Source organism: Mesoplodon mirus, assembly GCF_964341445.2.
Source record: "Mesoplodon mirus genome assembly, chromosome: X".
NCBI lineage: Eukaryota > Metazoa > Chordata > Mammalia > Artiodactyla > Ziphiidae > Mesoplodon > Mesoplodon mirus.
In genome coordinates, this window is record NC_138981.1 from 88,808,042 (window position 1) to 88,833,554 (window position 25,513).

At 39.7% G+C, this 25,513-nt stretch overlaps 1 protein-coding gene, 1 long non-coding RNA gene and 1 pseudogene across 4 annotated transcripts; 2 read left to right on the plus strand and 1 right to left on the minus strand.

Annotated features, from left to right (window-relative positions):
• Positions 1-452: 452 nt before the first annotated feature.
• On the plus strand, positions 453-2,578 carry LOC309797158 (transcription elongation factor A protein-like 2). 2 transcript variants are annotated; one of them, XM_082610611.1, is made up of 3 exons: positions 453-568; positions 1,147-1,219; positions 1,584-2,578. In XM_082610611.1, the coding sequence occupies exon 3, from the start codon at positions 1,605-1,607 to the stop codon at positions 2,283-2,285; it is 681 nt and encodes a 226-aa protein (XP_082466737.1). In that variant the 5' UTR covers positions 453-568; positions 1,147-1,219; positions 1,584-1,604; the 3' UTR covers positions 2,286-2,578. The 2 variants fall into 2 exon arrangements, with proteins under 2 accessions (XP_082466737.1, XP_082466736.1); XM_082610610.1 differs by having other exon boundaries at positions 496-568; positions 1,579-2,578.
• A 7,859-nt stretch (positions 2,579-10,437) lies between these two features.
• LOC309796750 lies at positions 10,438-14,087 on the minus strand. The gene is made up of 3 exons (XR_014292497.1): positions 13,481-14,087; positions 13,214-13,300; positions 10,438-11,081 (listed from the first exon to the last, which is right to left on the minus strand). It is a non-coding gene; the product is annotated as an uncharacterized lncRNA (long non-coding RNA).
• On the plus strand, positions 12,464-13,237 carry LOC309796747 (annotated as a pseudogene). Its single transcript has one exon. The product of its transcript is annotated as an uncharacterized misc_RNA (transcript).
• Positions 14,088-25,513: the final 11,426 nt, after the last annotated feature.

The following is a 25,513-nucleotide window of genomic DNA, read 5'->3' on the forward strand; positions in this document are numbered from 1 at the left end:
TAAAAAAATCATTCTTTCATTCTACTTCAAATATAATTTCATTTTCAGATCTAAATATTTAATTCATTAGAAAATTTATGTTTGAGCATACCAGGAAAAAGGGACAACTTCATTTTGACGGGAACATTTTTCTTAATTTTTTCTAAAGTGCAATATTCTACCCTTTGTACAATATTAAAGTTCACATTCGTAGATTTCATTGGTGAGTCTACGTTCTCCTAACGGAATTTAAGAGCAACGTTATAGACTCCTCCCCCGGACCGCCCAGCCCATTAAAAAAAGCTTCTGTGTTTTTTTATTAAAATTCTTTCTCTGACCAACTTCTCAAGAAGAGGAAAAGGACAAAGGGGCCGGGAGAGGTTGGCGGAGGGACCTGCCTGAGGGAGGCGGTGGGCGGCTTGCAGACTCCGGCTGGTGGGCGGGGTGCGAGGGCGGAGCTCGGGTGACGCAGCGCTCACGTGACCGCCGGGCGCCGAAGTGGGCACCGGTCCGGGTGCCAGCCCTCCCTCCCTGCTGTCGGACCCGGAGCCATCTGGGAGCCCCTAATTGTTGCTCCAGGTTCTTTCAGGTCAGTGTGAGAGCTCTCGTTGCTGCCTGCGGGACACCAGAATGAGGGAGGAGGAACGGGCGCGGAAAGGAAAAGGGCTGGGGATGGGGTCCGGGTCGAGGGGAGCTGGCCAGAGTGTAGATAGAGATGGCGGTGGGAAGAACGGCTAAGGGGGAGCAAGCGGCCATTGGGCAGAGGGTGGGGAAGGCGGACACCCCAAGTACCCATTCGCCTTTCTGCACACTTCTTCTCTACCCTCCGTCCATTTTGGAGCCAGAGATGATGAGTTGGGGGGTGCCCCAGCAGTGAGACAGTGGAAATAAACCCCCTCTGGCACTCTGCATAGAGTAAAAAGTTGACCTCAGGGGTGGGGGGGGCGAGTTTCCTCTGGGGGAGAAGGATGCAGAGATCCAAAATTAGTTTGGAAAACATCCTAGTCTGGCGCCCGAGGAGTGAACAGAAATGGCGGCTGGGGTGCTGTGGGGGCGGAGGAGGTGGGGGAGGGAAACGTTGGGTGAGGAGGACCGGGATTCGGAAAAAGGACCCGAGTCCCTGTGCATCCACCGATGCCTCATCCCCGGTCTCCTGTCTGTCTGCAGGTGTACGTGTCTGTTGTTCCCAGGGCTCTACTGGGCTAGAGAAAGAGGACGAACCTGTCCAGAATCCCCGCAGGTCAGTGAAGGAGGAGGGCACTGGACAGGGACCCAGAGGGGTGGGGAGTGTGGAGGGCACGGCCCGGGCAGAATTGGGGGCCCCACTGCCCACTTCCCAACACATTTACACACGCTGCCATGCTGAGCAAGCGTCGGGAAAAATGGCAGGGTCTGTCTGGGAAATGGTTGGCTTACGTGTGCACGAGGAATGGTGGGGTAAAGGGTGGACAGAAGGCACACTAGGAGGGCTGGGCCAGGTCCGGGGACCCCTGACAAGGGGCGAGAAGCGACTGCTACTATCCGGACCTGCATTCCATCCCCAAGCCCTCATCTCCCTTGTTTCCTCTTTGTCTTCTCTTCCCCCTGCCCCATCCCTAGGACAGGAAAAGGAGGGGACACTCAACATGGAAAAACTCTGCAGTGAAAATGAAGGAAAGCCTGAGAACCAAGGCAAGATGGAAAACAAAGAACAGCCACTGGATGCGGGAAAGCCGGGAGTAGCTTGTACTGTGGAAGACAAGGAAAAGTTAGAAAACAAGGGAAGGACAGATCTCAAGGGAAAGACAGAAGATGAGGAAGTACTAAAGGATAAGGAAAAGCCAGAGAGTGAGGCAAAGCCAAAAGAAGGAAATCCAGAGAGCCAAGGAAAGCCAGTGAGTGAGGGAAAACCAAAAGAAGGAAAACCAGAGAGTGAGGGAAATCCAGTAAGTGAGGGAAAGCCAGTGAGCGAGGGAAAGCCAAAAGAAGAAAAGCCAGCCAGCGAACCAAGGGCTGCAGGAAAGCGCCCAGCTGGGGATGATGTACCCAGGAAGGCCAAAAGAAAAACCAACAAGGGGCTGGCTCAGTGTCTCAAGGAATACAAGGAGGCCATACACGATATGCATTTGAGCAATGAAGAGATGATAAGAGAATTTGATGAGATGGCCAGGGTGGAGGATGAGGTGAAGAAAACCAGACAGAAACTGGGGGGGTTTATGTGGATGCAAAAAAGTTTACAGGACCCCTTCCACCCGAGGGGCCCAAGGGAACTCAGGGGTGGCTGCAGGGCCCCACAAAGGGGCTTTGAAGACATTCCTTTTGTGTAGTGCCCCTGGCAGGCATTTGAAAGGCCTTGTGCTTTATTTAACCTTATGCTAATACTATGCTTTAGGTGTCACTCTCTTTATCCAACTGCAGCCCTGTGTGTTTCAGTAGCAGATTTTCATCCATTGCATGGAAAAATGTTTATGGTGCATTGTAAAATGTTTAAAAAACCAGTTTTCAGAACCATATATACGGCATCAGTCCATTTTTGTAAAACTACAAAGATACTTACCTAGTGATCCATGTACAGAAAAAACTCGGAAAGCTGTGTCTACTAAAAGATTAACAGTGGTTATCTATGGGTGATTTTTTTTCTGTTTTGTGTTCATCTGTTTATATTCTCTTAAAAAAACACAGATTACTTTTATCATAACAATAATGAAAGATAAAAAAAATAGGAAAGCAATACCAAGCAATCAAAAGTACTGTTCAGCTTATGAAGGCAGTGGAGACACATAAAATTTCTGTTGTCAGGACATGAAATGATAAGTAAAAGTCACATTACCTCTGGGACTCAAAGCTGGAAGAATCAACCTGGCAATTATTATAGATCCATTATTGTAAGGGAGAGTTTTAGCATCAGTGAATTGGGGATAAAACTTGCCTTCCAGGACTGTGGAGAAGATCCGATGAGATGCCGAGTGTGTGAACTGTGTTAGGCTGGCTCCTACCCTCTCCCCTGCACTAGCAGGACCAGAACCCCATCAAATGTTTGGGAGAGGGCTGAGGGAGCTCTCACGTGTGTCCATAAATAAATCCAGACAGCTGAGAGGTGGGTGTCACTCTCCCCTGGGTAATGCCATGACTCTTGGGCGCTGTGCCTTTTCTTGTTTGTCCTGTACCCTCCTAAGGCCCCCACTGCTGCTGATGTGCTGGAGATCATGATGGACTAAAGCAACACAGTGTCACAACAGAAGAGTGGAGAATTTTCTGCCTACAGTAGAGTTTCCCTAACTCCGGTGGGTAGCACCCAATTGTCACTTGGGCCTTGATATTTATGAAGTTCTTATAAACACACCTTTCCAAATTTTTTGTTGGTTTGTATGTGTTTTTGCATACAGCCCTCTCCACTGGATTTAGATACAGGAGATTGAGCCAGGAGAAAGATAAATCTGAGTGACCAGATGCTGTGCTATTCTCACCTGTTAATCTCTTGTCTGCTGACATTTTCTTCTTAGAAGGAGCTGTCCCCTAGGAAATTCCTGTTAAGCCCTGGCTTATCATTTCAGCAGACCCATCTACCTATGTGATTTCTTCCTCTGGCTCTTCATTAGCCTTTTATTTGCTTATAGTGTTTCTTTAAATAAACTTTTATTTTAGGACAGTTGTATATTTACAGAATTATTGCAAAGATATATAGATTCCGTTTACCCCATACCTAATATCCCCTATTATTAACAGCTTACTTTAGTTTGAAGTGTTTGTCACAATGAACCAATGTTGATACATTATTATTTACCAAAGTACATACTTTATTCATATTTCCTCAGTTTTTCCCTAATGTCCTTTTACTGTTCCAGGATCCTATCCAGGTTACCACCTTACATTTAGTCATTATGTCTCCTTAGGCTCCTCTTGGCTGTGACAGTTTCTCACACTTTCCCTGTTTCTTATGCCTTGACATTCTTGAGAAGTACTGGTCAGGTACTTTGTATAGTGTACCACAATATCAGCTTGCTTGATTTTTTTCTTGCAGTTAGGTGTTAAGTGCTTTTAGGAAGAAGATCACACAGGTAAAGTGGCATCATATAAAGGGTATATGCTATCAATATTATTCCTGTTGACGTTAACGTTGGTCACCTGGCTGAGGTAGTGTTTGTCAGGATTCTCCATGGTAAAGTTACCCTTTTATTTCTCCCTTTCCAGACTGTGCTCTGCAAGAAAGTCACTCTGCACAGTCCACACTTAAAGAATGCGGCGTTATGTCAAAGTTACCTCATTTCCAAAGTTACCGCCTTGAGGATGGAGTATCTCCAACATTTATTTGGAATTCCACATAGGATATTTGATTTCTCCCTCATTTATTAATGTATTCAATTTATATAAGTACGGGCTCATTAGTTTTATTCTTTGGACTATAATCTAATACTATTTTATACACTTCCATTGCTCAAATTGTTCCACTTTTGGCCATTGGAAGCTCTTTCAGTTGGCTCTTGGATCTATTTGACATACTTCCATCATTGTGTATGTGTGTGCTTTTTTAAAAAAACTCTTTCTGGCACTACAAGATGCTCTAGTCTTACCTTGTATATTTCCTGCCCAAGTCCTAGAACCAGCCATTTCTCCAAGGAGCCCTGGTACCTTTGGTTGGAGAATGGTATTAAATCCAAGATTTGGGTGTTAGGTGTACTTGTTACTATTGGGATATCATTGCTTATAGGCCCTCTCGGTAGACAGAGAAAGAAGATATATGGGTATATAATAACCCATGCATATATATGCATCTCTGTCTGTCTCCATATATATGTATGTATGTGTATATATATGTGTCTTTATATGTTTTAAAATACATAGAAAATTTTGTCTTTAGTCTTACAGACTCCACTCATTTCCAAAGTTACCTATGCCAGTGCCCTATTTTTCCATCCCTTTCAGTGAAGTTGTTTCATGCATTTGTGATACACTTAGAGTCTTTTGTCACATCCTGTGTTGTGGGAATGCTATTATAAATGGCACTTTTAAATAATCAAATTCCAATTGTTCATTACTGGTATATAGGAAAGCAAGTAACTTTGTTGTTGTTGTTGTTGTTTTCTGTGGTACACGGGCCTCTCACTGTTGTGGCCTCTCCCGTTGCGGAGCACAGGCTCCGGATGCGCAGGCTCAGCGGCCATGGCTCACAGGCCCAGCCGCTCTGCGGCATGTGGGATCTTCCCGGACCGGGGCACAAACCCGTGTCCCCTGCATGGGCAGGCGGACTCTCAACCACTGCGCCACCAGGGAAGCCCCAGCAAGTAACTTTTATATATTAACTTACATCCTGCGATCTTGTGGCCAGGAGTTTGTCAATGCTTTGGCATTTTCTACATAGACCATCATGTCATCTGCAAATATAATTTTATTTCCTCCATTCCAATCTTTATACTTTTTATTTCCTTTTTTGTCTTACTGCACTACTGAATACCTAGAATAAATTTAACTTGTTTGGTGCCTAACTTTTTATACATTATTGAATTCAATTTCATAATATTTTGTTGAGGATTTTGTGTCTGCGTTCATTAGAAATATTGGTCTGTAGTTTTGCTTTCTTGTAGTTTTGCTTTCTTGTAGTATCTTTTATCTGGTTTTGGAATTAGGGTAATATTGGTTTCACAGAATGAGTCACGTGTTCTCTAATTTTATGGAAGAGATTGTGGAGAATTGGTATTATTTCTAACTTAAATGTTTGGTAAAATTCACTGGTGATTTCTAAATGTTTACTGGTGATCCTTAAATGTTTGGTAGAATTTGGTCCTAGTGATTTCTATCTTTGGAAGGTTATTAATTATTGATTCAATTTCTTTAGTAGATACAGAACTATTCAGGTTATCTTTTTCCCCTTGTGTGAGTTTTAGTAGTTTGTACCTTTTGAGTAATTAGCCCATTTCATCTAAGTTATCAAATTTGTAGGCATAGAGTTGTTAATAGTATTCCTTCATTAAGAAGATAATGTCCATGGAATTAGGAGTGATAACCCCACTTTCATTTCTGATATTTTAATATGAGCCTTCTTTCTTTTTTTCTTGGTTACCCTGGTAAGAGATTTAACAGTTTTATTCATCTTTTCAAAGAACCAGCTTTTGGTTTTGTTGATTTCCTGTGTTGTTTTCCTGTTTTCACTTTCCTTGATTTTGTCTCTAATATTTCTTCCTGTTTGCTCTAGGCTTAAATTACTCTTCTTTCTTTAGTCTTCTGAGGAGAAAGTGTAGGTTATTGATGTTAGAACCTTCTTCTTTTCCATATATGCATTTAAGCTAGAAATTTCCCTTTAAGCACTACTGTTGCTTCATCCCAAAGATTTTGATATGTTGTATTTTCATTTAGTTCAAAGCATTTTTACATTTTTCTTGAGAATTCTTTGGTTCATGTGTTATTTAGAAGTGTGTTGTTTAATTTCCAAATATTTGGGTTTTCCATCTATCCTGTTATTGATTTCTAGTTTAATTCTACTGAGAGCATACTTTTATGATTTCTATTCTTTTAAATTTGTTAAGGTGTGTTTTATGACCTAGAATAGGACCCTCTTGGTGAATGTGCTATATCAGCTTGAAAATAAATATGTTATGATGTTGGATAGAATGTTCTATAAATGTCAATTAAATCAAGTTGATTGATAATACTGTTCGACTATATCCTTACTGATATTCTGCCTGCTTAATCTGTCAATTACTGGATGGCGGCATTGAAGTCTTCAACTCTAATAATGGATTTATCAGTTTCTCCTTTCAGTTTTATCAGTTTTTGCCTCATATATTATGACACTTTTGTTAGGTGCATATACATGTTTAGGATTATTATGTGTTTTTCTCAGAATTGATCCCTTTATCATTATGCAGTGCCTCTTCTGATCTCTGATAATTTTCCTTCTTCTGCTTTGTCTGAATGTATGTAACTACTCCAGCTTTTTTTGTCCAGGTTTCTTCTGATTAGTGCAGATCTTTCTCTGTTGCTTTACTTTTAACCTCTCACTCTTTAAATTTAAAGTGGGCTTCTTGTACACAATATATAGTTGGCTTTTTTTAATCCACTGTGATAATTTCAATCTTTAATTGGTGTATTTAGACCATTCACATTTAAAATGATTCTTGATATATTTGGATTTAATATCAACCATGTTTATAACTGTTTTCTATTTGTTGCCAGAGGCTTCCTCTGCCTTCTCTAGTTTTCTTTTTCTAATACATTTATTTATTTATTTATTTTTATTGTTGACTGCGTTGAGTCTTCATTGCTGCACGTGGGCTTTCTCTAGTTGCGGCGAGTCGGGGCTACTCTTCATTGCAGTGCGCGGGCTTCTCATTGCGGTGGCTTCTCTTGTTGAGGAGCACGGGCTCTAGGTGCATGGGCTTCAGTAGTTGTGGCTTGCAGGCTCTAGAGCTCAGGCACAGTAGTTGTGGCTCACGGGCCTAGTTGCTCTGTGGCATGTGGGATCTTCCAGCCCAGGGCTCGAACCCATGTCCCCTGCATTGGTAGGTGGATTCTCAACCATTATGCCAACAGGGACGGCCCCCTGCCTTCTCTAGTTTTAATTGAGTATTTTACATGATTCCACTTGTCTTCTTAGTGTATCAGTTATATGTCTTTAAAAGAATTTTCAATGATTTTCCTCGTTTACATTTTTAACTAAGATCACTTTCAAATAACACTCTTTTGCTTCACTTATATGTAGTACAGATACCTTATTACAGAATGTTCGTCATTCATTTCACTCATCCATTTGCTACAGTCACTTAATACATTATTACTTTAGATAAAGAGTTATTTTTATATCAATTAAGAATAAGACAAGGGCTTCCCTGGTGGCGCAGTGGTTGAGAGTCCACCTGACGATGCAGGGGACACGGGTTCATGCCCCGGTCCAGGAAGATCCCACATGCCGTGGAGCGGCTAGGCCCGTGAGCCATGGCCGCTGAGCCTGCGCATCCAGAGCCTGTGCTCTGCAACAGGAGAGGCCACAACAGTGAGAGGCCCATGTACCGCAAAAAAAAAAAAAAAAAAAAAAGATAAAAGAATTCATTTTACTTTATTTATTGCATTTCCATTGCTCTTCCTTTATGTAGATCTGAGTTGTTGGCCTGTACCATTTTTCTGCTGCCTGAAGAAAATCTTTTAACATTTCCTGAAGGAAATGTTTGCTGATGCTGAATCCCGTCACTTTTTGTTGTCTGAGAAAGTATTTTATTTCTTCTCCACATTTGAAGGATTATTTCACTGGGTATAGGATTTTAAGTTAGTGTTTTTTTTTCTTTCAACACTTTATTTACAGTTAGAGAGATAGGAGTGTTAACACTGAAATGGAGGATTTATTTATTCTCCTTGTATTTCTGTCAAATTTTATTTATTTTGAGGTCAATTTAATAAATGCATACAAATTTTAAATATCATGAGGTGACACTCCTTATGTCTTGTAATGCTTTTTGCTTTAAAGTCTATTTTGTTATTAATTTAACTATAATGGCTTTCTTTTGGTTAGTGTTTTCATGTTTTTTTTTTCTGTACTTTTACTTTCAGTCCTTATGTATCCTTATATTTCAGATAGTCTTTTGTAAATAGTATATAGTTGGGTTTTTTCCAGTCTGAAAATCTTGGTTTTTTAATTGTTTCATTTAATATACTTACTGATATTAATACTGGATATAACCATTGTACCAAGTTCTGTCTCTATGTCCCACCTGATTTATGTTAGTTTTTTCTTCTTTAGGATTGGTTATTTTCTTATTTTTGCCCCTCTATTAGCTTAGAAGTTTTACACTCTTACTCTTCCTTAATAGTTATCTGGCAATTATAGCATACAGTCTTGACTTATTAAAGTCTTGACTAATATTAATTTATACTTTTACACATTCCCTAGATAATGCCAGAACTTTAAATACTTTTACTCTAGCTCTCTTGACTCTTATGTTGTCAATATAAATTAACAAGATAATATTATTTTATATAATATTGATTTAAATTTATATAGATATTTAGCCTTTTAATTGCTTTTTATTCCTTTCTTCATCCCCAGTCTTCCATCTGAGATCGTTTTCCTGTTATCTGAAAAATGCCCTGTAGAATTCAGTACTTACTTTGGTTTATGCCTGCTGCTGGAAACTCTCTCTGTTTTTGTTTATTTGTAAAGCTTTTATTTCACCTTCATTTTTGAAGGATATTTTTGCTGGTTATTAATTTCTTGGTTGGCATTGATTTTCTTTCAAGATACTAAAGATGTCATTTCACCATATTCATGCTTTCATCATTGCTGTTGCAAAGCTAGTAATTAGCCTAACTTTTGTTCCTTTTGAGGCATACTCTATTTTTTTTTGGCTACCTTTATGATTTTTCTCTTTGTCTTGGATTCTCTGTAAGTTCACTATTATGCATTCTATATGTGGGTTTCTTTTTATTTATGCTGTTTGGGATTTGTTGGACTCCTTGGATCTATGGATCAATGTCTTTCATCAGTTTTGAATAATCTTCAGCCATTAATTCTTTAGATTGCCTCTGAACAATTCCATTTCTCTTTTCCTTCTGGAAGTCCAATTAAACATGCATCAGACCTTATCATACCCTCCTGTCTGTATTTTCCATCTTTTTGACTACCCATGCAGCCTTATGGATAATTTCATCTGAATAGAGTTTCTAGTTCTTTAATTCTCTATTGGGCTTCATCTAATCTGCTGTTAAGGGCATCCACTGAGTTTCTAATTTCAGCTTAGTTACTTTTTAGTTTTGGAGGGTTTTTTTCTTTTCCTACTTTTTCTGATTTCTTGTTCCCTGTTGAAATTTTCAAGATTGGATTTTATTTATCTGAATACAGTAAGCATTGTGGTTTAGTAGTCTGTATCTGATAACTCAAATAATTCAAAGCTAATGGATCTGTTTGTGTTGTCTATTCTCTCTGATGCTTTTTACCTATGATGGGTTTTGTCTTCGTGTTGCTGCTTATCTTTGTGTATGGGCATTGTATTTAAACAACTGTTCGTTGAAATAATTTGAGGCCTAGGATGATGAAATCTTCCTCCAGAGAAGATTTTGTTTGCATTGGTCAGGTCTGTAAGGATGCTTTCTGTCTAAAACCACCTTAATCTATACTGAAAACTTATACTTTACTAGTCCACCTAGATATTGCAAAGCCAAGCTAAAAAACTTTGTGAGGGCTAGTTTATTTTCAGTTTACAGTTACCCTTAAAGTGAAACATTTGAAGTTCCTAGGAAACCCCTCCCCTTTTAATAAGCCTTGGGCTTTGATTTTGTTACTCTAGTGCTTTGAGTCTGCTGAATATTCAACTCACTTTGACAGTGGTTTATTCCTTAACTTTTATTCCTTAACCACAGATGACCTCAAGACAAATAGAGCTAACCTTATGAGTACTAAAAGAAGACATGGTGAATTCTTTCACCTCATGTAGGAAAAGAGTTCTTAACTATGAATCAAAATCTAGATGCCATAAAAGAAAAGTCTAATAAATGTGACTACTTTTTTTAATGCATGGCAGAAATACATCATAAAGTCAAAAGGCAACTAACAAACTGGAAGTAAATATTTGCAACTTATATAACAGATAAAGGACTAATATAGTTAATGTGTAAAGAACACTTGAAAAGTGTGAAGGACCAACAACCTAATAGAAAAATGTGGAAAAGACACGAAGAGACAATTCACAATGATATTTAAACTGTTGTTAAACAGAAATGCAAAATAAAATGCCATCAACATAATACTTCTCATCTATCATATTAGTGAAAAATAGAAAGTATGTCACACACTATGTTGGAAAGGGTGTGGGGAAATAAGCACTCTCCTATATTGCTGGTGGGAAAGCAAAAATGGGTCTGAGACTCAAGGGAGGGAATAACCTGGATATGTAGATTTGGAAATCATCTGTGTTTAGAGGGAAATGAACAGAGATCAGCCAGGGAGCGAGAACACATGGACTGAGAAGAGCAGAGGCTCAGGACGTAGTTGCTACTCAAGGAGGCAGCGCAGCTTCCTGGCCGGCACCACCACCAGGGCTCTGGAGTCAGGCGGACCTGGTCTTGAAAGCGGGCTGTGGGGCTCCGTGTGGAGCGCTCTTGGAGAAGTCGGGTACCCTCCGTGTGATCAGCTGTCACAACTGGGGATAAAGGGCATCTCAGAGGGATGCTGAGCGAGGACCTGAGAGGCGCCAGGTAAAGCACCTGCAGTCAGGAAGCCTGCCCCCACCTGCTCTGTTGGTAACTCCCACTTTTCCACACCCCCCCCTCCAGCCTGTCCGCAGCTGTCCAGTCCCTGTGGGATGTAGGTGAGGGGGCGGGGCGGGGGGAAACCGGGCTCGGGTGACGCGGCGCTCACGTGACCGGCAGGGCGCAGACGTGGGCAGCAGCCCCCGCGCCCCCCCACCCCCAGCCCCGAGGTCTGGTCTCGTCGCCCGCGCGGAACCAGCTCCCGGAGCTGCCCGGGTGGCGGGCGAGGGGCGAGCGGGCTTAGGCGAGCCAGAGGAGGCGCAGGCCCGGCCCGGGCGCTGCAGGTCAGTGTGAAGGTGGGCGCTGCTGGCGGCCCGGGTGGGGGTGGAAGCGGATGGGACTAGGATCCAGGAGCAGCGGGGAGAGGGGAAGGGGTCCCGAGATGGGTGAGGAGGGGCACGGGGCGCGGCGTGGGCAGGTGGGGAGGGAGGACCCTGCAACCGGCCCTGCCGCCTCTTCGACGCCCCTCCTCTGCGCCCTCCATCCATTTTCGAGCCTGAAATGGGGGGGAGTGCGCCCCCGCAGTGCGACAGTGAAACGTAGACAAATTCTGAAAATAACTCCCTTTCACACTCTCCACCCAGGAGGAAATATTGACCTCAGCGTAAAAGGTTGGGGGTGGGGCAGGTTGCTTGCAGGGGAGGAAGACCCAGAGGTCCAAAATAGTTTGGAAAGCATCCTGGTCTGGTGCCTGAGGCCCTAAAAGTAATGGCGGCTTGGATGCAGGGGAGGTGGGGGAGGAAACGTTGGATGAGGAGGGCCCAAATTCAGGAAAGGGACTTCAGTCCACTGACCCTGCAGCCCCTCTCTGTCTCCTGTCTGTCTACAGGCCTGCATGTCTATTTCCAGCACTCTGCAAGGCTAGTAAAGGAGGAGGAACCTGTCCAGAAACCCTGCAGGTCAGCGAAAGGAGGGAGAGGCACTGGAGAGGCACAGGGCTGGGGGCCGGATGTGGAGGGCACAGCTTGGGCAGAATTTGAGGGCCCCACTGCCCATCCCCCCACCGTATGTAATATACACACTTTCTGCCACGCTGAAGGATGGTACAAGGTGGCAAGGCCTGCCAGGGAAATGGTTGGCTCTCAGTGCAGGAGGAATGGTGAGGTAAAGGGTGGCCAGAAGGCTCACTAGGCTGGGCCAGGTCAGGGGAACGCTGACAAGGGTGAGATGCCAGTACTATCCGGACCTACATTCCACGCCCAAGCCCTCAGTTTCCTTGTCTCCTCTTGTCGCTCTCCCCACCCCACCCCATCCCATCACCCAGGACAGGAAAACGAGGGGACATCTCAACATGGAAAAACTCTGCAATGAAAATGAAGGAAAGCTGGAAGGCAAGGGAAAGACAGAAGATGAAGTAGAGCCTGAAAATGAAGGAAAGTCAGATGAGGAAGAAAAGCAAGAAGTGGAGGGGAAGTCAGAACATGAGGGAGAGCTCCAGAATGAGGGACGGCCAGAAGACAAGGGACAACCAGAAGACGAGGGGAAGCGAGAAAAGCAGGGCAAGTCTGAAGCTGAGGGAAGACCACACGGTGAGGGCAAGCTGGAATCCCAGGCAAAGCCAGAGAGTCAGCCGTGGGCTGCCGAAAAGCGCGCGGCTGAAGACTATGTGCCCCGGAAAGCAAAAAGAAAAACGGACAGGGGGACGGATGATTCCCCCAAGGACTATCAGGACAACTTACAGGAAAGGCATCTGGGCAGTGAGGAGATGATGAGAGAATGTGCAGATATGTCAAGGGCTCAGGAAGAGCTAAGGAAAAGACAGAAAATAGGTGACTTTCATTGGATGCAAAGAGATGTACAGGATCCATTCACCCCAAGGGGCCAACGGGGTGTCAGGGGAATGAGGGGCGGAGGTAGGGGCCAGAGGGGCTTACATGATATCCCATATCTTTAATGCCTTTGGCCTTCAATTCTGACTCCTCTGATGAGAATATTGCTGACCCTGCTTTCCCTGGCAGGCATTTGCCAGGCTATGTGCTTTAACCTTAAGCTGATACTTTGCTTTAGGTGTCACTCTCATTACCAGCAGCCTTTTGATCCAACTACAGTGCTCTCTGTGTTTCAGTCAGGGATTTTCACCCACGTGCATGGAAGAGATGTTCATGGTACACTGTAAAATAACAATAAAGAAAAAACAGTTTTCAGAACCGAACATATAGTATCAGCCCAATTTTGTAAAAATATAAACATTTGCACAATACATTTGTGCACAGAGAAAACTCTGAAAATGTTTGCAGTAAAAAGGAGGTGATGTTTTTTTCCTGCATGGTAGCCAGAAAATAGGTCTCACCTGCACTCAGAAATGAATCCAATCGCCTGATGGTACCTCCATGCCATTCGCCTGCAGGTGTGCCCATCCCCTGTCTTCCCCTAGTTGTAACCATGTCAGTGGGCACTGCTACACCTTCTCCTGGGTCCTCTACCGTCCTATGGCTGCCAACATGTATGATTCTTTTTTTCTTTGCTCACTCGTCTCCACTTTTTCTTATATGGATTATGTTTGTCATAATAAAAAATCTAGAAATCAACACATGATAAACAATTGGAATGTTCAGTGAGCTTATGAGGGCAATGAAGACACTTAAAATTCCTGTTGTCAGAATGTAAAATGATAAGTAAAACATTACCTCTGGGACTCATAGCTAGAGGAATCAACCTGACAGTTGTAACAGATCCAGTGCTCTAAAGGTCAGTCTTGTCATCTGTGAAATGGGAATAAACTTGCCTGTGTTGGGTGGGCTCCTTTGTAGCAGTAGGATCCTGGACCTTGTCAGACACTCAGGGGAGGGCTGAGAGTAGGTCTCACCTATGCCCAGGAACAAGTCCAAGTAGCTGAGAAGAGACTGCCACTCTTCTCTGGATACTACTATATCTGCTGGGCACTCCTGTTGTGCCGTGTACCCTCTGCTGACAGCTACTGATATGATGGAGTCCTCATGGTGACAAAGCCCCTCTGATTCCCTATAGTTCCCAAAGGGCCAAAGCCCCTATTTGACTCCTATAGGAATGTAGGTTAACCCCCTCTTCCAACTTCAGAGTTGTACCTACCCTGGTGGTACTGCCCCAGGGCTGTTTGGGCTCCACTATATTGCATAGTTCTTAAAGTAGTCATTAATATTTTTAGTTCATTTTATATTTGCTTATAGTAGTTTCTTATCTCTTGACTTATATATTTTGGGTCCACCAGGGGTTGTATCCTGAGACAAATCTGTGGACGAGACAGTGGATGATTATTTGAACTACACACCACAGTACCTCAGGGAAGCCACATGTAAATTTACATACCTTTCTTAGTGTGAGTTTTCACTCTAAAATGTCTCCTGGTTGGCTTCCTACACAAACTCAAAGGACTTGTCCACACATAATCAGAGAGGGTTACACAAGTGAGTTTCAAGCTGAAAATATCCCTTCCCACTCCAAACCAATTCCAACTGAGAAGTGTAACTGTGCTCTTAAAAATATTAAAAACTCTCAATGTTAGGCATTTTTATTTAACCCACTAGTATGTTGCTTTTTCCAAAGACATTTTTATTTATCCTAATATCCCTTACACTGTACTTGACACATATACTTAATAAATTATGATTGAATCAGGAGCCCTGAGTTAAAAAAGATACACTGTTCATGGATTAGAAGACTCAATGTGTTAATATGGTAATTCTCTCCAAAAGTCATCTATAAATTCAATGCCATCCCAATAGAAATCTCAGCAAACTGCGATTCTAAAGGCTCTATGGAAAAGCAAAGGAACAAATTTAGAGGACTCACTACCTGATTTCAGGGCTAACTATAAAGCTACATTAATCAAGACTATGTAGTATTTGCATAAGGACAAACATATAGATTGGTGGAATAAAACACAGTCCAAAAGTAGATCCACATATATATGGTCAATTCATTTTTTAAAAAGGACCCGAAGGAATTCAGTGGAGACTTTTCAAGAAATGATGCTGGAACAATTGAACGTTGTCTTGGTCAGTTTGGGCTGCTATAACAAAAATACCACAGACTGGAATTTCTCATAGTTCTGGAGTCTGGGAAGCCCATGATCAAGATGCTGGCAGATCTGGTATCTAGTGAGGGTCAGATTCCTGATTCATAACCAGATGTCTTCACATGGCAGAAGGGGCAAGGAAGCTCTCTGGGTCTCCTTTATAATGAAACTAATCCCATTCATGAGGGCTCCACCTGCATGGCCTAATTGCCAATTACCATCCAATTATTTGGTAATTCCAAATACCATCCAATTGGATGAATTTCGGGGTTACACAAACATTCAGTCTATAGCAGACATCAATATACAAAAAAAGTACCCTTACACCATATACAAAACATGAATTCAAAGTGGCTTACAGAACAAAATGTGAAACCCAAAATTATAAAAATTTCATTTAGGGAATTCCCTGGCGGTCCAGTGGTTAGAACTCTGCGTTCTCACTGCCAAGGGCCCAGGTTCGATCCCTGGTCAGGAGAACTAAAATCCCATAAGCCATGTGGTGTGGCCAGAAAAATAAAATAAAATAAAATAAAATAAAACAAAAATAAAAACTTAATTTAAAAATAGGAAAAATATGGAATGGTTTGTAGGTTCAGAGTAAAATATTATTGCTTATTAATTCTGAAGTGGTTTAAAGATTTTTGAAATTAACTTTCTGCCACTATCTACTTAATAGGCTCCAGAGGTTTCTCCTACTAAGAAAGGAGAAAAGGCAAATGCTAATGATAAAACATTTACATGTGGACAATAAAATTTAAGATATCATTTAAAAATTAGGAAAAAAGGGTAATCCTGGATTAGCATATGACATGAATCTGTGCCATATGACAATTTAAGATAATAACGGGACAATGAGGGTATTGACAAATTTCTGTGAACTTCAAACAAGTCTGGAATATCTATACTAATAACATATACCCATACATATATAATCTAAGATGGCTTAACACTTATTTGACAATGTTTTCCACGTAATTTAACATACCAAATAAACCTAATTGTTTTAATATCTCTTTTATAAGGTGAGAGCCGATTTTTTTTGAGATTTTCTACGTACCCGCTGGGAAATCTCAAAAATAGTTTGAGGTCAAAAAGACTCCATTTAGAATCTGATTTTTGGGAAGTTGTCAAAAATTCCAAAAGTTTGAACATTTGATTAAACAGGATCATAGATCAATATGAAACAATACTTAATTATCTATTTAACCATTTAACCAAAGTGACAATAAAAGATTTTTAAGGTAAATACAGAAGGTTAGAAAACTGTGAAAAAATATAGCTCTTTTCACATTGAGAAGACTCAATTCTCCCATGTAATCAAAGACCTGATAAAGATAATATGAAGCACAAAAAATTATTTTGGTAAGACAAAATCTTTGCTTTCCAGGCAGATTACCCAAAAGGTAAAGAGAAACATTTCACAATCTCTTATCAAGAGAAGACCAATAGTCCAAACACTTTTTCTTTTTAACAGAGAGAAAACCAAACTAATTTTGCACCAGTGTCCTTTTTTTTTCTTTTTTGGCTGTGCTGAGTGGCATGTGTGATCTTAATTCCCCAACCAGGGATCGAACCTGTGCCCCCTGCAGTGGAAGTGGAGAGTCTTAACCACTGGACCTCCAGGGTAGTCCCTGCACAAGTGTACTTTTGCTATTAAGACTCATTCTTTAAAAACTTACAAATAAATCCATTCTAATCTTAGCCAGCTTGACCACACATAAAATTCCTTTCCCAAGATTCCTTTGCCTAAAACGTTCTACCCACTCAGGTTTTTTTCCCTGTATTTTCCTCTTTCTCATTCTGGAACTCAGTAATTCTACTTTAGAACAAAATTACTCTTTTTCCCTTAACAAAAACATGTCTTTCATACCTCTTCTTATCCAAAACACACATCCTATTTTCCTTACCTACTTTTCATACACAGTTGTTTCCTTTCACCCTTATTATTTCTAGTATTTTTAATTACATATATTGATTAGCTTTCTTAACCCTTAGAAACCTTAATTTCTAGTGAAACGAAAAAGTAAGCAATTGTGGACTGCCTGTTACACAACCATTCTATGGATTGGTAAATTTAAAAATATATTTCATAATTTCTAAAAGTATATCCTTCCTGATAGTAAAATTTCCAGTATGGCACAACACATGTTTGCTGATAGATACAAATATCTTCAGTTCCTTTATAAGAAGATACCAAAGTAGATAAACCTATGCTCAGTAGTTTCAGTATTTTTATTTGAAAATGATCTAGATATTCAATGCATATCCATCATTAGTTAGTGTTAACTTTAAGGTTTCAAGTTATCAAAAAGATTTTTGAAACTATTTTAAGTAGACATACCATAAAATATAATTACCATTGAAAAATTCACATATAAACTTTTAATTACAGCTATATAATTCATCTGTTCAGGTTACTCATGAAAATTTCATGAGGCATTAAACAGATAACCATCAACTTAAGTTATTTTTCTTGCTAACAAATCCTGTAACAGAAATAACATGACTTTTAGTAAACCTGGCTAGAATAAAAGCTGTATGTTTGCATTATATTTAAGGCTGATAACTCTGAAGGCATGCCTGTTTTAATTAAACCAACAAAGTTAAACTAGCTTTTATTTACCAAAGATTATCCTAGACCACATGAACTTGAAAAACTTTTGGGCTAGTTTCTATATTTCTGAGAGAATCCTTTTTTTTTTTTTTAACTGGATCTACAGCTCAACAGATCAACTTTTAATTATCCAAATTCCTATATTAAGATTCAGGGGATTCTGAATTCCATGATTACAGGCACCTGGCATAAACAAGAGTAAATTTTCTCTGCAACAAGTTTACATCATCCTAAGCCGACAGTCAATTTGATCAACAGTCTGTCTACACAGTGAAAGGTAGACAGGTACAAAATGAGCCCAAATAACATGAAAAAAAAAAAAAACCTCAGCAGAAACAACACACAACAAATACAGATCTATAGGAGTTCCAGACACTGGAATTATAAGACTCAATTTAAAAATAAATTTTCTGGGACTTCCCTGGCAGTCCAGAGGTTAACACTTGACGCTTCCACTGTAGGGGGTGCAGGTTCGATCCCTGGTTGGGGAACTAAGATCCCACATGCTCTGCGGAACAGCCAAATAAAAAAATTAAATAATAATAATAATAATAATTTATCTTACTAAATAGGAGTTAAAAGACATGATTGAAAATTTCAGCAGGTAACTGGAAATTATAAAACATGAAATAGAAATTCTATAAATTTTTAAAATTTATTTTGTATTGAAGTATAGTTGAATTACAATGTGTTAATTAGTGCTGTACAGCACAATGACTCAGTTATACATATATATATACATTCTTTTTCATATTCTTTTCCATTATGGGTTATCACAGGATACTGAATATAGTTCCCTCTGCTATACAGTAAGACCTTGTTGCTTATCCATTCTATATATACGAGTTTACATCTGCTAATCCCAAATTCCCAATCCAACCCTCTCCCACCCCCTCCCCCTTGGCAACCACCAGTCTATTCTCTATGTCCCTGATTCTGTTTCTTTTTCATAGATAGGTTCATTTGTGTCATATTTTAGATTCCACATATAAGTGATATCACATGGTATTTGTCTTTCTCTTTCTGACTTAACTTCACTTAGTATGATAATCTCTAGTTGCTGTACCACCCTGCCTTGATTACTGTCATTTTGTAGTAAGTTTTGAAATTAAGGAGTACAGGATATCCTATTTTATTCTTTCTATACTAAGATTGTTTTGTCTATTCTGGATCCTTTGATTTTGAAATCACCTTGTCATTACCTACATAAAAGCCAGATGTGATTTTAATAGGGATTGCATTGAATCTGTAGATCAATTAGGTAATATTACCATTAGAACAATACTGTCTTTCAATCAACGAACATGGGATTTATTTCCATTTATTTAGGTCTTCTTTAATTTTTTTTCAACAACATTCTGTATTTTCAATTTATAAGCCTGGACTTTCTTTTGTTAAACATATCCCTAAAAATATTTTTCTTTTTGATGTCATCATAAATGGAATCATTTTCTTCAGTTCATTTTCAGATTGTTAATTTCTATTATAAAGAAATACAATTGATTTTTTTATATTGATACTGTATCCTGCCACAGTGTTCCACTCATGTATTAGTTCTCATAGTTTTTTAATGGATTCCTTAGGATTTGCTATGTACAAGATTATGTTATCTTCAAATAGAGATCCTTTTACTTCTTCCTTTGTTAATTGGATGCTTATTTATTTATTTATTTTTGCCTAATTACCTTGGCCAGAATCTCTAGTACAACCTCTAGAAATGGCAATAGAAGACATCCTGGTCTTGTTTCAGTTCTTAGAAGGAAATTTTTTAGTGTTTCACCCTTATGTATGATGTCAGTTGCATGTTTTTGTAGGTTTCTTCTATCAAGTTGAGGAAGTTCCTTGTATTCCTAGTTTGTTGAATATTTTTATCATGAAAAAGTGCTGATTCTTGTCAAATGTTTTTTCTGTATCTGTTGAGATGCTCATGTGGTTTGGGGCCTTCATTATGTTAATATGATGGTTTATATTGACTGATTCTGTGTTATACCAAACTTGCATTCATGGGATAAATTCCACTTGGTCATTGTGTATAATCCTTTTTATATATTGCTGGATTCAACTTGCTGGTAATTTATTGAGGATTGCATTTATATTCATGAAAAATATTGGTCTGTATTTTTGTTGTTGTTGTACCTAGTCTTGTTATGATAGCAGAGTGATACTGCTTTCATAGAATCAATTGGGAAGTTTTCCTCTTCTATACTGTTATGGTAATGAAACAAGGAGACCATTAAGCTGAAGTGGCTCTAATGACTTGGTAGTCTATGTGAGCAAATAAAAACCTAAGCCAGAGTCAGTTCCTATAAGTTTCTCAAGCTTAAGAAGAACACAGATATAGAGAACAAACGTATGGACACCAAGCGGGGAAAGCGGCAGGGTGGTGGTGGTGGTGGTGTGATGAATTGGGCGATTGGGATTGACATGTATACATTGATGTGTATAAAATTGATGACTAATAAGAACCTGCTGTATAAAAAAATAAATAAAATAAAATTCAAAAATTAAAAAAATAAAATAAAATAAGAACAACTAATCACAAGCAGCCAACTAGGCTTTCCCAAGTAATGCAACCACTTAAGCTATAGCAAATTAGATAACTTTTTTGCTTTGCTTCTGTGTCTTCTCTATAAAATCCCTGCCCCTAGGTCCCATTGGTGGAGTGCTTTTAACAACTTCTGGTTTTTTACAGCCCAATTTGAATCAATGTTTGCTCAGATAAACTCTTAAAATTTTTAATATTCTTCAGATCTTTTAATTGTCCTGGTGTCAGAAGTGGGATCCAAAGGAGATCACCAATGGCCCTAAGGAGAAATGAGCAATGAGCAAGAGTAGATACCTGCTGATCCCATTGTGCTCATTGCTTTCTTTCTGTGTCTGGAGGTCGTGAATAAGTCCCTCATGAATATCCAAGCTCTATAGCTTTTGCATCATGAGGATCCGACTTTATGTGAGCATTTATTTTTCCAGACTGGGTCTGCAGTTGGACTGGTCTGACTTAAACTGGACTGGGCCAGTGTGAGGCCTCAGGTAAATAAATATTGTTTTAAGAGGAAAAAAGAAAAAATTGGTTCATTCAAGTCCAAGGAGTCAGGGACTACTCCATCTGAGATTCCAGCTAACTATATGTATAAAAATTATGGGCCTAGAACCTGTGCTTGTCTGAAAAAATGGTTTAACCTTACCAAGGATAATCTTTAATTACAGTGGCCACAGTGAGAAACTTTAACCTAGATGAGCTCATCCATTTACAAGGTGCCCTAAAGAAAAAGGATTCTCAGCCAAGTACTCAGAAGGGTAGAGAGAAAATTATTTTTCCTCCCCTACAATTTCTGATAACACAGATGGGACCCTCTGGGACACCTCACTTGCTCTGGAGCCTATAGATGGGACCGCAGGAAAACTGACAGAAGCCAGTGAAAGGTAAGAATTCTGACCAAAGTCAGCTCTCCTGGATCTCAGTCTGTAGTGTCCAGTTAAGACAGGAAGGTAAAATTTCATGGTGTCCCTTTTTTTCCAAATTCGGACTCCTGTGAGTTTGGTTTTGGGGTACCCATTTGTTATCAATCCTTTCCATCCCAGGAACAACTATTACTTTCCTGTCTGTCTCTCATTTTGGGTACTGAGGACTTGGCTTGGCTTTCTTCCTGCTGGGGCACACAAGTCATTGCTTACGTGTACAGGCAGTTCAAACGTCAGGTTTGGGCCCCAAAGAATATGACCAGACAGAAATGTGGGTTGCACTCCATTTATGGCTAGTGTCCTACTGACTGTTGCCAGCTCTCAGGGGACTTGTCCAAGTCTTTCTTTCTTTTGGTTATCTTTACAAGTGGGCCTGGATCATGGGAGAACTATATTTTTTCACCATCTTTGGGGAAGCTTCATGTGTCCACAGTTAAGCCATAAAAGGCTTATTGAATTTGGTTGGAAGTAACTTGATAGGAATACACTCAGCTTAAAGGTATAAGGAAAAAATAAATTTAAAAAGAGTTCAATACTGCCAGGAATATTTACTGTTTCTAAAAACCTTACAAGGTATTTGAGAAAATTTTTCTTTAAAAGGAACTCTGGTCAGAAGTTTGCCAAATTGGAAGCTGATATTCACAGCCTGACAGGAACATTTTTAGGCCTTCTCCCCTAAGCTAAAATGGAACTATGTACCAAAGTGGAAAAAGCAAAATGAAACATTCTGAAGTCTTTGTGGAAAGATTTACTAAAACAGAGAGATTTAGTAAAAGATCTACTAAAACACCAGGACTTCCCTTCCACCCACCAATGTAGGGGACACGGGTTTGAGCCCTGGTCTGGGAAGATCCCACATTCCGCAGAGCAAATAAGCCCATGCGCCACAATGGCTGAGCATGCACTCTAGAGCCTGCAAGCCACAACTACTGAGCCTGCGTGCTGCAACTACTGAAGCCCGCATGCCTAGAGCCCGTGCTTCGCAACAAGAGAAGCCACCACAATGAGAAGCCTGCATACTGCAAAAATGATTAGCCCCTGCTCGCCACAACTATAGAAAGCCTGTGTGCAGCACCGAAGACACAATGCAGCCAAAAATAAATAAATAAAAGAATCCTCCTGCCAATGCAGGGGACATGTGGGTTCGAGCCCTGGCTGTCCAGGAAGATCCCACATGTTGTGGAGCAACTAAGCCCATGTGCCACACCTACTGAAGCCCATGCACCTAGAGCCTGTGCTCCACAACAAGAGAAGCCACCGCAATGAGAAGCCCACGTACCACAATGAAGAGTAGCCTCCGCTCACCACAACTAGAGAAAGCCCATGTGCAGAAACAAAGACCCAGTGCAGCCAAAAAAAATATATAAATAAACAAATAAATTTATTAAAAAAAACATTCCAAAGATACACAGCTCTAAATCTAGGACACAGGACTCTTTTGATTTCCATCTTAGTTGGATATCTTCTCCCTGATATAAAGAAGCAAATTGTATTGTAGTTGGATTGGTGGGTTAGCCCCTTGATATCACTCAGGTTTCAACCCAATTCTCTGACGAATTAAAAACAATTGTACTTGTCTTACAAATTGAGTCTTTCAGAGAACAGAAATGTGACTCTAGAAGCAATTTAAAGTTCACCTATCCTTTTTACCAAATCCTAAACCTGCTCTATTCATCTCAAAAATGCTTACAGATATTGTAAAAGATCAAGACATTGGAAATAAAACTATAATTCAGAAAGATACATGCACCCCTATGTTCATAGCAGCACTATTCACAATAGCCAGGACATGGAAACAACCTAAATGTCCACTGACAGATGAATGGATAAAGAAGATGTGGCACATATATACAATGGAATACTACTTGACCATAAAAAGGAATGAAATAATGCCATTTGCAGCAACATGGATGCAACTAGAGATTATCATACTAAGTGAAGTAAGTCAGAAAGAGAAAGACAAATACCATATATCACTTATATGTGGAATCTAAAATATGACACAAATGAACCTATGTGTGAAAAAGAAACAGAATCAGGGACATAGAGAATAGACTGGTGGTTGCCAAGGGGGAGGGGGGTGGGAGAGGGTTGGATTGGGAATTTGGGATTATCAGAAGTAAACTGGTATATATAGAATGGATAAGCAACAAGGTCTTACTGTATAGCAGAGGGAACTATATTCAATATCCTGTGATAGACCATAATGGAAAAGAATATGAAAAAGAATATATATATATATATATATATATATATATATATATATATATGTATGTATGTATGTATAACTGAGTCACTGTGCTGTACAGCAGTAATTAACACAGCATTGTAATTCAACTATACTTCAATAAAAAATAAATTAAAAAAAGACAGGGCAGTACTTCCATAAGGATAGATAGATCAATGGAAAAGAATTAAGAGTCCAAAAGTAAACCCTCACATTTAGGGTCAATGGATTTTTGACAAATGTAACAAGACAATTCAAAGGGGGAAAGAGTTGTTTTAAAACTAATAGTGACAGAACAATTGGATATCCAGCTGCCAAAGATTTCATTTAGACCACTACATCATACCATACACCAAAATTAGTTCAACATGGATTATAAGTATTAATGCAAGAACTAAAATTATAAAAACTCTTAGAAGAAAACATAGGAGTAAATCTTCCTGACCTTAGGTTTCACAATGTTTTCTTAGATATGACAACAAAAGCATATGTGACAAAAGGTAAGATATATTAGAAGTTATCAAAATAAAAAAAATTTGTGCATCAAATGATACCACTGGTGGCACAGTGGTTAAGAATCTGCCTGCCAGTGCAGGAGACATGGGTTTAATTCTTTGTCCAGGAATATCCCACATGCCGCAGAGCAACTAAGCCCGTGCACCACAACTACTGAGCCTGTGTGCTGCAACTACTGAAGCCCACATGCCTAGAGCCTGTGCTCCACAACAAGAGAAGCCACCGCAGTGAGAAGCCCGCACACTGCAATGAAGAATAGCCCCCGCTCGCTGCAACTAGAGAAAGCCCACATGCAGCAATGAAGACCCAACACAGCCAAAAGAAAGAAAGAAAGAAAAGAAAGTGAAAAGACAACCCACAGAGTGGGAAAAAATACTTGTGAATCGTTTATTCAATAAGGAACTAATTTCCAGAATATATAAAGAGCTCTGGAAATTCAACTATAAAAAGACAAATAGTCCAATTAAAAATGGGCAAATGATTTGAATATGTATTTATGAAAGACATATAGATAACCAATAGACACATGAAAAGAAGCTCAACATCATTAGTTGTTGGGGAAATACAAATCAGAACCAAAAGGAGAAAACTCTTCATATACAGTATGATGGTTAAAATGAAAAGGATGGAAAATAACATGTTTTGGTGAGGATAATGAGAAACTGGAGCCCTCAAACATTACTGGTGGGAATCTAAAATGTTGAACCCAACTTGGAAAATAGATTGGCAGTACTTCAAAATGTTAAACATAGACTTCTCATATGACCCAGCAATTCCATTCCTTGGTATATACCTGAGGGAAAATGTCATAGCAGCATTGTTTATAATAGCCAATAAAAAAGTGGAAGAAAACCCCAAATGTCTATCAACCGAATAAATAATATGTGGTATATCATATAATAGAATATATTTGCCAATAAAAAGGAAGAAGCACTGATATATGCTAGAACATGGATGAACCTTGAAATCAATATGCTAAGTGAAAGAAGTCACAAAAGACTCCATATTTTATTACTTAATTTATAAGATATTGTCATATCAGCAAAGCTATAGAGACAGAAAGTTGATTAGTGGTTGCTTGGGGCTGGCAGCAGGGTGGGTATGATTGGTAATGGATACCAGGTTTCTTTTCGGGATAATGAAAAATGTTCTAAAATTAGATTGTGTGATGGTTGCCCAACCCTATGAATATACTAAAAACCATTGATTTGTACACTGTACATGGGTGAATTTTATGGAATATAAATTATAACTCAATAACACTGTTGAAGAGAAATTATTATATAATAAATATAATAACGCACTGTGGGTTTATAATACATGTAGAAGTAAAATGTAAGACAACAGTAGAAAAAAGGATCAGAAGGGGAATACACAGGTGTAAATTTCTTCCATTATTCACAAAGTCATATAATATTATTTGAAGATATTGTGTGATAATGTTACTGAGTCCAAGCTTGGTCTGCTTGCCACACGACAGGCCAATAAATCAGGAGACTAGGTGTTG

What these genes read in the sequence shown, in the direction of transcription:
- LOC309797158 (XM_082610611.1), top strand. Translation starts at nt 1,605, where the DNA reads ATGGAAAAACTCTGCAGTGAAAATGAAGGAAAGCCTGAGAACCAAGGC.